This window comes from Phoca vitulina, unplaced genomic scaffold, assembly GCF_004348235.1.
Source record: "Phoca vitulina isolate PV1807 unplaced genomic scaffold, GSC_HSeal_1.0 scaffold94, whole genome shotgun sequence".
Lineage (NCBI taxonomy): Eukaryota > Metazoa > Chordata > Mammalia > Carnivora > Phocidae > Phoca > Phoca vitulina.
Window position 1 is genome coordinate 2,612,716 of NW_022589797.1, and position 12,706 is coordinate 2,625,421.

Genomic DNA, 12,706 nt, shown 5'->3' on the forward strand with positions numbered 1-12,706 from the left:
TGCCCCTGTTCCTGCTCTAAGTTTGCCCTGCTTCCTGCTTCCACCCAAGGGAACTGAACAGGGTACAGACAGGACTGTTCCAGAGGTAGCCTTTCACAACTCAGAACTGCCTCTGCTAACTCTCTCATAAACCTAGACGAAAATTCACATGTGTTTGGTGAAGAAAGGTTAGATAATGTTGGTACAAGCACTTTGCCTCTTCATACTTCATTCTGAATCCATTTAAATTTCCATTTTTCTGAGAATTAGTGCTTGGAGGTGAGGACAGAGGTTACCTTTCTTGTGGGAAAGCTAAAACTGAATCATGTCTCTGCTCTGAATCATTCATGCTCAGTCCACAAGGCAAGGGCAAAATTGTTCAGCACCACGGAGAGCGTCTTTCATCCTGGTGACAAGATCAAGGGCACCTAGGTAAAAGATAAGGATTTGTAGCTACAAGCCCATCCAGTCTGATCTCCTTACTCTCTGGCCAGTCACCAAGTACCCCTTTTCTCTTCAAGCTCTTAGTATTCAACTTCTTCCTTTACCTAACTAGGCTTTTAGGAATGAACTCCTTTAACTTTCCACCTACCTTTCTGCCTCCATGTTCTCTGCATCCCCCACTCATCTTCACCTCCCTTCCATTTCAGTAGGGAGCCTTCCTTCTCTGGCCCAAGGCTCTGTTTCCATATCCTCTTGAGTCCTGCAGGACCATGCCCTATCAAACATCTCCTTTTCTACCTAGCTTCTTTCCCCTCAGGCTAGAACACTGGTCAAGTATTTCATAGGTCCAAAGAAATTCTTCAACTCCAAAATTCCCTCTGGCTATAATTTATTCTCATTCCTTCTCTTCTCAGTCTGGCTCCTTGAAAGAATATCTGTGTTCACTGTTTCTACTTTCTCTTTTCCTGTTACCTCCTAAATCTTATGTAATCTGGATTCTGTTCCTACTCTTCAACTAAAACTGTGTTTTCTGAGGCCACTTATGACTTCCTTATTTATAAATACTGTATTTATCTTCTGGGACTCATCTGGTTTTTTGACACTGTTGATAATTACAGGGAGCTCCTTAAGGATGGGACTACTTTCTGTTTATATTTATGAGCCCCAGGCTTGCCACTGATAAATAAATGAAGGAAATATAGTGTGTCAGAGTAAGGAGAGGGAGGAGGCAGAATACCCCCTGGTCAGGCCCCTCCTCACCCTGTGGAGGGAATACCTTTTCCACAGATACTTCCCTACATAATCCAGGCCCCAACCTGTGAGATGCCAGGGCTGCAGCTGTGGGCCAGTCACTCCTAGGGCATACTGTCCATGATTGTGTGGGCCTTAAGGAACCTCTACTAATACCTCTATAACTAGCACAGATATATTGCTTAATAGGTACTATAAAGTGCTCACATCTATTAACTTATTTTAGCCTCAGAAGAACCTTTCATGTAGGTATTAATATTAGTCGCATTTTACAGATAAGGAAACTGAAGCCCAGATTACACAGCTAGTAAATGGAGGAGCCAAGATTTATTTTTTTTAAAAAAATGGGTTGATGAGTTGAATTTGTTGAAGCTGATGATAAGTACCCAGGATCTCACTACATTCTTTTCTCTTCTTTTGTGTAAGTTTAATAATTTCCATAATAACACATTTTTAAAGGATCAGATTAGATTAAATCAATGGATTTTTTAAAGATTTTATTTTTAAGTAATCTCTGCACCCAACGTGGGGCTCAAACTCAACCCCAAGATCAAGAATCACTCGCTCCAACAACTGACCCAGCCAGGCACCTCAAATCAATGGATTTTAATTTTGTTGTTGTTGTTGTTGCAACAGAACCCTTTCTCCAACCAAAATTTTGTAGAAAGGTTGGTGTGTAAGTGAAATAAAAGAGGATCTCCAGGGGCGCCTGGGTGGCTCAGTCGTTAAGCGTCTGCCTTCGGCTCAGGTCATGATCCCAGGGTCCTGGGATCAAGCCCCACATTGGGCTCCCTGCTTGGCGGGAAGCCTGCTTCTTCCTCTCCCACTCCCCCTGCTTGTGTTCCCTCTCTCGCTGTCTCTCTCTCTGTCAAAATAAATAAAATCTTAAAAAAAAAAAGAGAGAGAGGGCGCCTGGGTGGCTCAGTCGGTTAAGCGACTGCCTTCGGCTCAGGTCATGATCCCAGGGTCCTGGGATCGAGTCCCACATCGGGCTCCCTGCTCTGCGGGGAGCCTGCTTCTCCCTCTCCCACTCCCCCTGCTTGTGTTCCCTCTCTCGCTGTGTCTCTCTCTGTCAAATAAATAAATAAAATCTTTAAAAAAAAAAAAGAGAGAGAGAGAGGGGATCTCCATTTTCACTACTATTGCTTCCCTCTTGCACTCAGCCCCGCCCAAGGCACGGGGTTCAGGGAACACAGTTTAATGAAAATCACTGGACCAGACTAACTCTAAGAATTCTTCTGGCACTTTTGCCTTCCTCTAATTATATTGGCTTTGCACTGGCCATTAGCCTATATATCCTGTCCCAGAAACAGTGAGACTGGGCTATTAATCATTTCTGCAGTCTGTGGAGAATTTGTTTGAAGGGTTGCAGAAACATGGGTTGCTGTTAGAGATGCATTTCAATGTCTGTCTCCACTGAGTGTTTAATAATCTTGCTAATCCACACTCTAGTTCCCAGATCTAGCTAACTCCTGTCAGATGTCCTTGGGGGGCATTTTAAATTCTCCCTGATTTCTTGGAGTCAGACGTTTCCTTCTGCCTGGATTCTCTCTGATACTTAACATTTATGAATATTTCACATTTAACCTGATTACATTTCCATGTGATGGTCATGGTGCATTGGCTGTGTTTCTCAGGCAAGACATACAGGAAGCCCACAGTAAAGACTTGAATTTTCAGGCACAGTGCCCGAGATCTTTGTCCTTGCCACTAAGATGGCCTTCTATCATGGATAGTGACAGGGGAGACGCTGAATGGTGGGCTTTGCATGGGACCTCTCAAGCCTACGGCTCTGAACCCTGGCTTATGACCCATAGGAACTGGCAGTTTCTCTCAGGGATCAAAAGCCACCAAGACCAACCCAGTGGCGTTGAGGACCAAATGTGGGTCCCTGTGACCAGAATTGCTCAACAGCTTCCCAGGCCCACTCAGACCCTATTCTTCCTGCAGTTTCCCTCCACTGTTACCATTTCTACCCAGTACCTCCAGACTGAGAAGCAACTCTGATGAACTCATCTGTGCGGAAGAGGGAAGGGTTAGCCCCAAATGCCTGAGGGGCTCACGTGTTTAAAGTCACCCCCAGGGAAAGGACAGTGAGGCTTACATGGATGGATGGAGTGGAGGGTTCCAGAGAAGATGCATGATTGAGAAGGCCATAGATTTAGAAGTCACCAGTGTAAAAATGTTACTCTAAACTGTAGAAGACATCAGGGCTCCCCAAGGAGAGAGGCGGGCTGAGGGCCAGAAACTGCTGAAGAGACAAAGGGCTGTGGGGGGAGTAAAAAATGATGGTTAAAGAGGTAACATGAGCCAAGGATCACAGTGTCCTCGAAGCCAGAAGAAGAAACCATATCCAAATGGATATGGTATGTGTGACATGTGAGAAATGCTACAGAAAAAGTAATGTGATGAAGGAAATTGGAGAGGTGCCACTTCTTCCCTGGTGGGATCCCACAGGCATCTTTATGGCCTTTACCCTTTGAGAAGTCATCCCTCAAGCTGCTTTGGGAGTAGGTCCTACCTGTGGCCTAAGGGGAAAGCCAGACCCCAGCTGTCAGGTCTTCATGCACCCTGTAGGTAACACCTCAAGGCTGTTTTGGCCACAGAGAGGCATGTATGGGCCCAGGTCTGCATGGGACAACTGATATCCATCAGGAATCTCTCAGGAGGAGCTGAGACAAAGAGGCAGAGAATAAAGGACTGGAGAGGATTGCAGCATGGGAAGCTGCCTGAGATGCACTGGGGCACTGCAGCACCCCACTTGTTCTGAGCCCTGCCCCCTACAATCCCAGCTAAGGGGCGCAGTTCAGAGCAGAGGACAGAGGCCCAAGTTCTGCCCTCAGGATCACAAACCACTGTGGCAACAGAGCCCACCCAGGGTCTCGTACTCTGGATGGCCTGAAAGAACACGGGCAAGGCTAGGATTTCCCTCCAAACATTCTAGACTTTTTCCTTTCCCCGTAATGACAAGCATGTTTTCATCCCCACTGCCTCATTCTAAAGAGAACAGAAGCCACCATAATAGTTATATATGTCCTTCCCTTGCTGGGTCACTCAGATCCCTGGGTCTGACACTGTGGGGCTAATCCTGGAGCGTTCTACCTGTCTGTCTGCTGTCTGTACCCCCAGAGGCAGAACAGACAGAGCCTTGGGTCTACTCTGCAGTCTCAGACCTTGGGCTTACCATTCTTTAATCCTAGGCAGATGTCTAGAGTGGCAGTACCCATATCAGTGGTTGGTCATCAGTTTCTCAGGGAGAATGTGCATGACTCCAGCCCCTTCCTACTGCCTACAGTAGGGTGGGCCAGGGCCCTGGACCTTGTAGCAGAGGTTTGGGGTGTTTTGGAGGAAATAGTGAGGCCTGATTACTGAGTAGCACAGGACTAACTGGTCACCAGCTGATTTGCCATTATTCATCTTCTCACCTACCATACCCAGCCAACCTTTCAGGAGACACTCTTTAGGATTCATCTGTGGAATGAAGAAGTCCTCATGAGAACTCTTTTGTCCATTGGCTATAGTCTTGAAGTCTGGCCTGGCTTGGCCAGTTAGTTCTCTGGGTCCAGTGAAGGGACACATCCAATGCTAGGGGAAACAGAAGGAGAAGGCCTGTCTTAGGGAACATGTACTCTGACTTTAATCCAGATTTAAACTCACAGAAACCTGGAAAGACCTTTCCAAACAAGTATACAGGAAGGCCCCTGAGGAACAGGGCAACTAGTATGGGAGGTTAGACAGGAGATCCTGTGGGTTTAAGGAATCACAGTAGATTTTCTGGGGGAAGCCTGGCTCACACAGGCCTTTGAAGACAGACACCCAGGTGGGTGTAAGTGGGGCTGAGATCCGAGGCTCTTTTATCCAGTTCAAGGTCTTCCTTCCAGCGTGAATGGGTCTGCCCTTCCCTTCTTTAATCGCCTGTCTACTGCCAGGGGTGAATGAGCCCAGATGATGGGTGGGAAGACCAGCTTCAGGACTGAGAGCAGCCCCATATATTCACTACCTAACAACTTTCTGTCTCTCTACTTTCTCCCCACAGGACCCAGCCGCCGCCTCCATCTCAGACGGGGACTGTGACGCCCGGGAGGGTGAGTCAGTAGCCATGAATTACAAACCATCCCCGCTCCAAGTGAAGCTGGGTGAGTGTGTCCGGGGGGTGAGGGAGATGTGGGGAGTGGACAAGGTGCTCTGGGCTGGGTCTGCAATGAGGTGGCACAAATAAACCAACTCAGACTAGATGATTCCAAGACTCAAGCCACCAAATCATCGGCACTGCCAGACACCTTATCTCCTGCAAGGCAAAGAGGGAAGTTACAGTTCTCTGCAGGACCCAAAGCTCTAGGGAGCATCTCTGAGGCCAAGAAGACTCCAGGTGTTCTAGGGGATAGCTTCAGGGATAAAACCATGCAACCCCAGAGAGAGGGTTAGAAGTCCCATCAAACACTGGGCCAGGCTGGGAGGAAACTGCCTTACAGGTGGGGTGTCAGTTATTATGTTTGAGGGGTAGAAAGGAGTGAGGATCCCAAAACCTAGAAGCTGAGATCCTCTCCCTATTCCTCCCTCATCCATCTAGAGATCTCAGGGCCTGGTTGGCTCCTGTTTTGGGGAGCTTTCCCTTGGTTTTTTAGTAAGCCCAAATATCTCCCCACCCCCTTTCCAGGGTCACCTTTCCTTTGGGGGTTTATTTCATGTCCATTCTGAAGGCAGTCAGAAGCAGCCTGCTTCCTTGAAGCCACTTGGCTCCCAACCACTGCCCATAGCTCCCGCAGCTGCTCTTCTCACTTCACCCTAAGCCAGACACTGCCCTTCTCCCTTCAGGGGCCAAAATTTCACTCACCAAAGGCCGCTGCATATACCAGACTTACTAAATTTTGGTTTCATGAAAAAGAATTACAGCACAGTGCATCCAGGAAACAGTTTACAATTAAATACAATTCATGACTGTCCTTCAAAACTCCTCTGCCATCCCTGCTACCCTCTTGGCCATTTTCTCCTCAGACTCCAGCTGCCCAGTAAATACTGGACCCCTCCTCCTAGGAACCTTTTTCCATCTGTTGTAAAACCCTTTCCTTGTAGCTGCTGGAGCTCCTTTTCACAGAGTCCTATTCTTTTATTCAGTTTGTTTGTTTGTTTTCTTGTGGTGTGGGGGGGAGGGTTGTTTTGTTTTGTGTTTATCTTGCTTCTCTCATTCCAGACCATATCCTGGGATCTCCTCAGGCTGTTTTTCTAAACAAGAGAGCAGTTCTCTCAGTGGATTTGTTCATCTTCCCAAGACACCGGACTCCAACTACAGCCAGTTTTATTTATTACTGTTTAACAATACAAGTATTTTAACAAGTGTAACTCCTCTTTCTACTCCCTCCTCCACCACATTCTCCTCCCCAGAGATAATCATTCTAAGCTTTTTTAGTTTTTCTTCTTTTATTTTATATTTTAACATAAGTGGTATCATACTGTACACATTTTCTGAAACTTTGTTTTTGTTTTTGTTTTCCATTTAATGCCTTGGAGGCCCTGGCAATATCAGTATATAAAGAATGACTTCACACTTATTTTAAATGGTTGCATAGTAGTCCATAGTTTGGTTTTGCCAGTTTATTGTTTGCCTTTTTTTTCACTATTTCAAACAATTCCAACATGCTTTTAAAATAACACTTTTTTCCCTCCCCATTATAGTACCACCAAAGCTCCTCATGAAAACTCAGAACCTTGTTCCCTTTGCACTAAGGAAACTCACCACCGGGAACTTTCAGGCAAATTGCACCCCCTAGAGTACTGGAGTGGTTATGGCAGCTGCTGCCAGCTGGAAAGAAGCTGGAAAAAACTGGAGTCAGAGGAGCAGTGGCAAAGACAGAGGGTCAGAGACTGAGAGACGAGAAACTAGAGACATGGAGGTCAAGGGAAATTTCAGAGTCACAGCAGCTGGAAAGTCTTCCATCCTGCCTCTCTAGGGCTAGTGTTTTTTTTTATGAGCACTTTCCCCTAGCATCCTTTTGCTGCCCAACAGTCCCTTTTCCACATCTGGGCTTAAGATGAGTAGGAAAGGGTAGGCAGGCCCCCTCCAAGGCCCAGGCAGCTACTAGCTACTGGTAACAGTGTCACGTACCAGACAGTGGGTCACCTGGTGGCCAGCCCCATAGATCTGGTAGACTCTAGAGCCTTGGAGAACTCAAAGGCTGGCACAAGTATAGCCAGAGGAGCTCCCCAGCCTCTTGCCCTTTACCCCACTAGCCCCATTCTTCCCCTCCCACTCCACAACTTCAGTGGCTCCTTTGGCTTCTGCAATAATCCTAAGTTCCTTTGTCTGGCATTCAAGGCCTTCAAGCTCTGTTTGTAACCAGAGGGAGCCCCCAACCCCTTAACACAGGATCTAAGACATAAAGGTGAATGGCGAATAAATAAATGACTGAACACATGTATCCTCTTTTTCCAAACTGACCTCCCTCCAACTTCACCCCTCCATCCCATCTGGATCCATACTTACTTTGCTCACTTGTAAATGCATTTTTGTATATGCTATCCCTCCTTCCTAGAATGCCCTCCTCTCTCCAGCTCAAGGTATCACCTGCAAGAAGCCCTGACTTCTCCATCCTTCTGCTTCATCACTCCCTCTCCAGCCTTTCTCTGGCATCAAGCATACACTAACTGCCCCACATGGGAGTACAGCTTCTGGAAGACAGGGGTCAGCCTCTTCCTGTTGCCTCTTACTATCTACCTCAGGTTGTGCAGGGCCAAGTACTGTCTCCACCAAGCAGCAGGGCCTGGAGTTGGGATCCCTGCCTCGGCTCCTAGAGAAGCAAGGGGTTTCACAATGGAGGCCCAGCCCAGTCAGTCCTGAGCAGTAAGGTAGGATGGCCCTGGGAGCAGGACACAGCTTCCTTCCCATGTTCTCCTGCAGAGAAGCAGCGGGAGCTGGCCCGGAAGGGCTCCCTGAAGAATGGCAGCATGGGTAGCCCCGTCAACCAGCAACCCAAGAAGAACAATGTCATGGCCCGAACAAGGTAGAGGCCCCCCTACCCCACCTGGACCCTGCCAGTCAACATCTATTTCTGCTGGTCCTACGCCTCTCCTTCTTCCCTCCCTCCTCAGGCCCAGCTCCTTTCTGAGAGGAGGGAGTCTCAACAGGATCCAAGGGGCAGGGGGAAGTGGTGGGTCAGGGCCCAATCCAGTTCCTCACCAGGCTATGCGCTCCAGTTGCCAATCCAATCCCCTAAATTTTCTACCCAGGCTGGTCGTCCCCAATAAAGGCTACTCCTCGCTTGACCAGAGCCCAGATGAGAAGCCACTGGTAGCCCTTGACACGGACAGGTGTGTACAGGGATGCTGGGGCAGCCGGGCAAGCCACAGGAACCTGTGTGAACATACGCGTGGGCTGTAGTGGCCACACCTGCTCTATCGTCAGAATTGGGATGTGGGGCGTTCCTCAGGCAGCCGGGAGCTCGCCAGCGATGAATCCCCCAGGGAATGGAATTCTTTTGTCTGGCAGTAGGAAAGAGCAGGGAGAGGAAAAGGGGACTGGCACAGTCTGATGCTGTCCTGAGACGACTGATGCGATTGCTGCCCCTTGAACGGGCCCTGATGCAATGTCCACCGTCCTGCTCCTTCTAAGGGAGGAGCCCGACTGCTGGGAACGCACCTGGCTACACTTGAACTTTGGGAAAACCCAACAAGTCAGGGGGATTTGTGCCTAGAAAAAAGGTGAGAAGAATGGGGGTGAAGGATGTAACAGCTCTGTTTAGAAGGAGGTTACAGGCGGCAATTCATTTAGAAGGGCGGGGCTGGGGAAGCTGGGCGTTTGCACAGCAAGCACCATCTTTTATTTAGATCTGCTGTTTACTTGGAAGTGTGGGGGAGGGGGAAGGTTTGGACTGATGGGGTAGGGGCTGGGGTACAGGGAGTTTTCTATTTAATATCAGGGAATCACTTCTCTGTCTTTTTTCTTCCACCACCAGCGATGATGACTTTGACATGTCCAGATATTCCTCCTCTGGCTACTCCTCTGCTGAGGTGAGGCCCCACTCCTTAGGACCCTAGACGCATCTGAGCAGGACCACCTCCATCCAGGAAAAGGGGCGGGGCCGACACCAAATCACACCCTGCAGGAGCGATGGGCAAAGCTAGGTGGAGCCCCGTGGGGTGGGGCATAATGGGGTGGGGCCTGGGATGGGACAGTGTCAGATGGAACCTGGAGGCTCTTAGACACTGGCCTCAAGTGCGGGGAGCCCGGTTTTAGGGGCAAGGCTTAAGCCTGTGGTTAGAACAGGGCTCCTAAACAGAATGGAGTGTGAAATCCAGGCGACACTTTATTGGGCTAGGCCTGAAATAGGGGCCAGCCAAATAGAGGCAGAAGTTGCCCTTAGAATGGGATGCCCTTTGTAGAGAGGTGGGGCCTCAAGGATGTATCTGTAAGGAAGTGAGGCCAGAACTGAAGCTGGGGCCTAAGAAGGGGCAAAGCCTGGCATTTCGGTAACCTGCGATGGGACTGAGCTAGGGTGCAGATGGCCTGGGGATGCGACCCGGCTGTGGGTGGTGCCTCTGGATAGCCCCAAGCCTGACCTCCTTCCCCTTTGTCTACAGCAGATCAACCAAGACTTGAACATCCAGCTGCTGAAGGACGGCTACCGGTTAGACGAGATCCCTGATGACGAGGACCTGGACCTCATCCCCCCCAAGTCCGTGAACCCCACCTGCATGTGCTGCCAGGCCACGTCCTCCACCGCCTGCCACATTCAGTAGCGGGAGGGGCCATTGCGGCCGCCCGGGGCAGGGCCCCCCGTGGGCCAGGTGGGACAGGGCAGGGGCCAACCCCTCCCCAGCTTGTCCGCCTGCCCCCGGCCCCTGTGCCCCCTACAGCCGCCAACCTCGTAACAGTCATTGCTTCCTCCTATGGTAGGACGTGTACCTCTGTGTGTTCATGGAGCCGGAGAAACCAAAACCGGGTCTTTCTCCACCCCGGGGGCTGAGGAGCGGTGGGGGCTGTTTGTTCAGTTACTTGGGGGACCTTGCCCAGCACCCTGCCCCCCTCCCCAAAGCTGCAGTCCAGTGGGGGAGAGGAAGGACTAGACAGCAGGGAGGCCAACACTAATGAGTGGGGGTAGGGATCACAAAGCCAGGGGCTTGGCCCCACCCCAGCGAAGCCATGAGCCCCCCAGTCCCAGCCTGACAAGGAAAGGGGCTGGGAGGGAGAAAGGCCCAGGGCAGTGGGAGTGGGGCCTAGCACCTCAGAGCCCCCTCCACACGCCCCCCGCCGGCCCATGTAACTATTTGTTTCACCCTCCTCTCCAGATGGGAAGCCTGACAAAGCTGTCCGGTGGGATACTGCCCCCCCCCCCATAAAATCACTGCCTTCTTCTTCCTCTTTGCCCCATTCACCCCCTTCCTTGCTCTCCGGGCTGTGGAGAAGGGTAAGGTGGGCCTTAGAGACAGGCCAGTTTGGGGTGATATGATCTGTCCTCACCCACCCCCAGCCAATGCATCTATTTCTCTGCCAGCTCCGCCCACCCCCATGCTTCTTCACTGGTCTCCATCCCAGGCTGGAAGCAGGAGGTAGGGCTGGCCTCAAATGCCCCCTTCCCATCTCCCTCCAGCACAAGATCCCAGACACCGCTTCCCAGCAAGAATCTTCAAGGAGGCAAGCTTAGGAGAAAAGAGTGGTTGCATGTGTATGGTAGGGAGAACTTGGCAGAATGTGTGTGTGTGTGTGTGTGAGGCTGTCAGGGTGGGTATCTATGTCTCTGTGTTGGGCCTGTCTCTCCAGATGTCTGGTTCTGTCATGGATGTGAGTGTCCATGGCGGGAAAGACTGTGTGGTCTGTTACGATGTGAGAGGCTGCTCAGCCCTGGCCCGGGAGTCAGAAGCTGGGGGTGTGGCCCTCGTGCTAGCACTCTCCGTGATCTCAACAAGCACTTGTGTTGTTTCTCTGGGCTTTCGTTTCCTCAACTGTAAAATGAGTGGTGTCTGAAATTACTTTTAAGGTCTTTTCAAACCTGAAGGAATTTCTTCATAGAAATTTCTGTGGAGGTGTGTAGGCAGGTCTCTGTGTGTCTTTGAATACACCTATGGGACTTCCTGAGTTGTGTGTCTGTGTGGAAAGGAAAGGGGAAGTTCCTAAGGGACCTGTGTGTGCTTGGGATCTATTTGGGAATACGTGTGTATTCTGTGAACGTGTATGTGGGGGGGGTATATGTGGTGTGTGTGGCTGTCTGTGGCATCTGTGAGTCGGAGTGTGTGTACTGCTGCTTCTGCTGGTGCTGGTGTGGAGGGAGAGGGCAGAAAAGCTGAGGATGAAAATCGAGAGGGAGGAGGTGACCAAGCCCCCCACCCCTGGACTAGGCAATAGAGACCTGCCCCCATATGAAGAAATATGAAAGCACAGAGAGCCTAAGACTGCTCAGGTCTTACGCCCCACAAACCTCATATCCCAGGACCAGGGTGTACACTCCCCATTCCTCCGTGCTGACACCCCACACATGCTGGTGTCTCCACTCTCAGATACATCACTCATGTGCTGCAGGTGTGCAGAGGACACCCCCACGGCCCACTCCCTGGCTGCCATTCCTGGGAGATGGGAGCTGAAAGGAGGGGAGCGGAGTGAGAAGACAGAATAAGGCTGCTGGCTTAGGAAGGGTAGCCCCTCTCCATGCACCACACCCCCAGGCTGCCAACCCCAAAGGGTTGAGGTGCAGCTTTCTACCCTCAATTCCTCCACCCTCCCCTACCTCATCTAGTGCAGGGACCCTGGTTAGGTGATGAGAAAGGACCAAAGGAAGGCAAGGTAAAAGAAGGCACCTGCAGGGCCTACAAGGTCCATACTGGCCCCCATCTGAACCTCCTCTGCCACCCTGGTCAGCATCCCCACCCCGTCAGCTGGGCCCCACAGCCAAGCTTCCTACCACTGCTATCGTTACCCTGGGCTCCCTGACTCACCCATCTAGAACATGGGTACCTCCTCTTTTCCGGGCAGGGCCCCCATGAGGGCTCATTTAGACTACTGCCTTTGCTGCTGACTTGCTCTATGACTGGCCCACTGCTCGACCTCTCTGGCCCTGAGGAAGCAGGGAAAAGCTCGCTGCCCACAGGACACACTAGTTCCCTGGCAGGCAAGGGCTTCCAACTGAGGCAGTGTGCAAGTGGTGGTGAGAAGGAGGAAGCTGGTAGCCAGCACCTTCTGGGTCTAGGAGAGTGTGTGGGTCCCTCCTTCCCTGTCTGGGATGTTGGAGGGGAGGAATTGAGGCCTTAGCTTGCCCCCTGCCCCCCTCCCCGTCATCCTTCCCCCTTGTAGATACTGCCTTAACACTCCCTCTACCCTCAGCTCTGGCTGCCAACCAGCCAGGTTTCTCCGTGCTCACTAATTTATTTCCAGGAAGGTGTGTGGAAGACATGAGCCGTGTATAATATTTTTTTTTAACATTTCCATCGCAGTATTGACCATCATCCTTGGTTGTGTATCGTGTAACACAAATAATGATATTAAAAGCATCAAACAAGCCAGCCTCAGCTCCCTACCTGGGTCGTGGGCAAGAGGCAGGTGGGCTGG

General features: G+C 50.7%; 1 protein-coding gene across 4 annotated transcripts in view; it reads left to right on the forward strand.

Annotated features, from left to right (window-relative positions):
• FAM219A (family with sequence similarity 219 member A) overlaps positions 1 to 12,656 on the forward strand; it is a 51,995-nt gene extending 39,339 nt beyond the window's left edge. The window contains exons 2-6 of one of the 4 annotated variants that reach the window (XM_032396791.1): positions 5,210 to 5,309; positions 8,069 to 8,171; positions 8,398 to 8,478; positions 9,123 to 9,177; positions 9,751 to 12,656. In XM_032396791.1, the coding sequence (XP_032252682.1) occupies positions 5,210 to 5,309; positions 8,069 to 8,171; positions 8,398 to 8,478; positions 9,123 to 9,177; positions 9,751 to 9,906 (495 nt within the window). In that variant the 3' untranslated portion in view covers positions 9,907 to 12,656. Of the gene's footprint in view, positions 1 to 5,209; positions 5,310 to 8,068; positions 8,172 to 8,397; positions 8,479 to 9,122; positions 9,178 to 9,747 lie in introns of all 4 variants that reach the window. The other 3 variants (XM_032396793.1, XM_032396790.1, XM_032396792.1) reach the window with 3 other exon arrangements.
• The last annotated feature ends 50 nt before the right edge of the window (positions 12,657 to 12,706 follow it).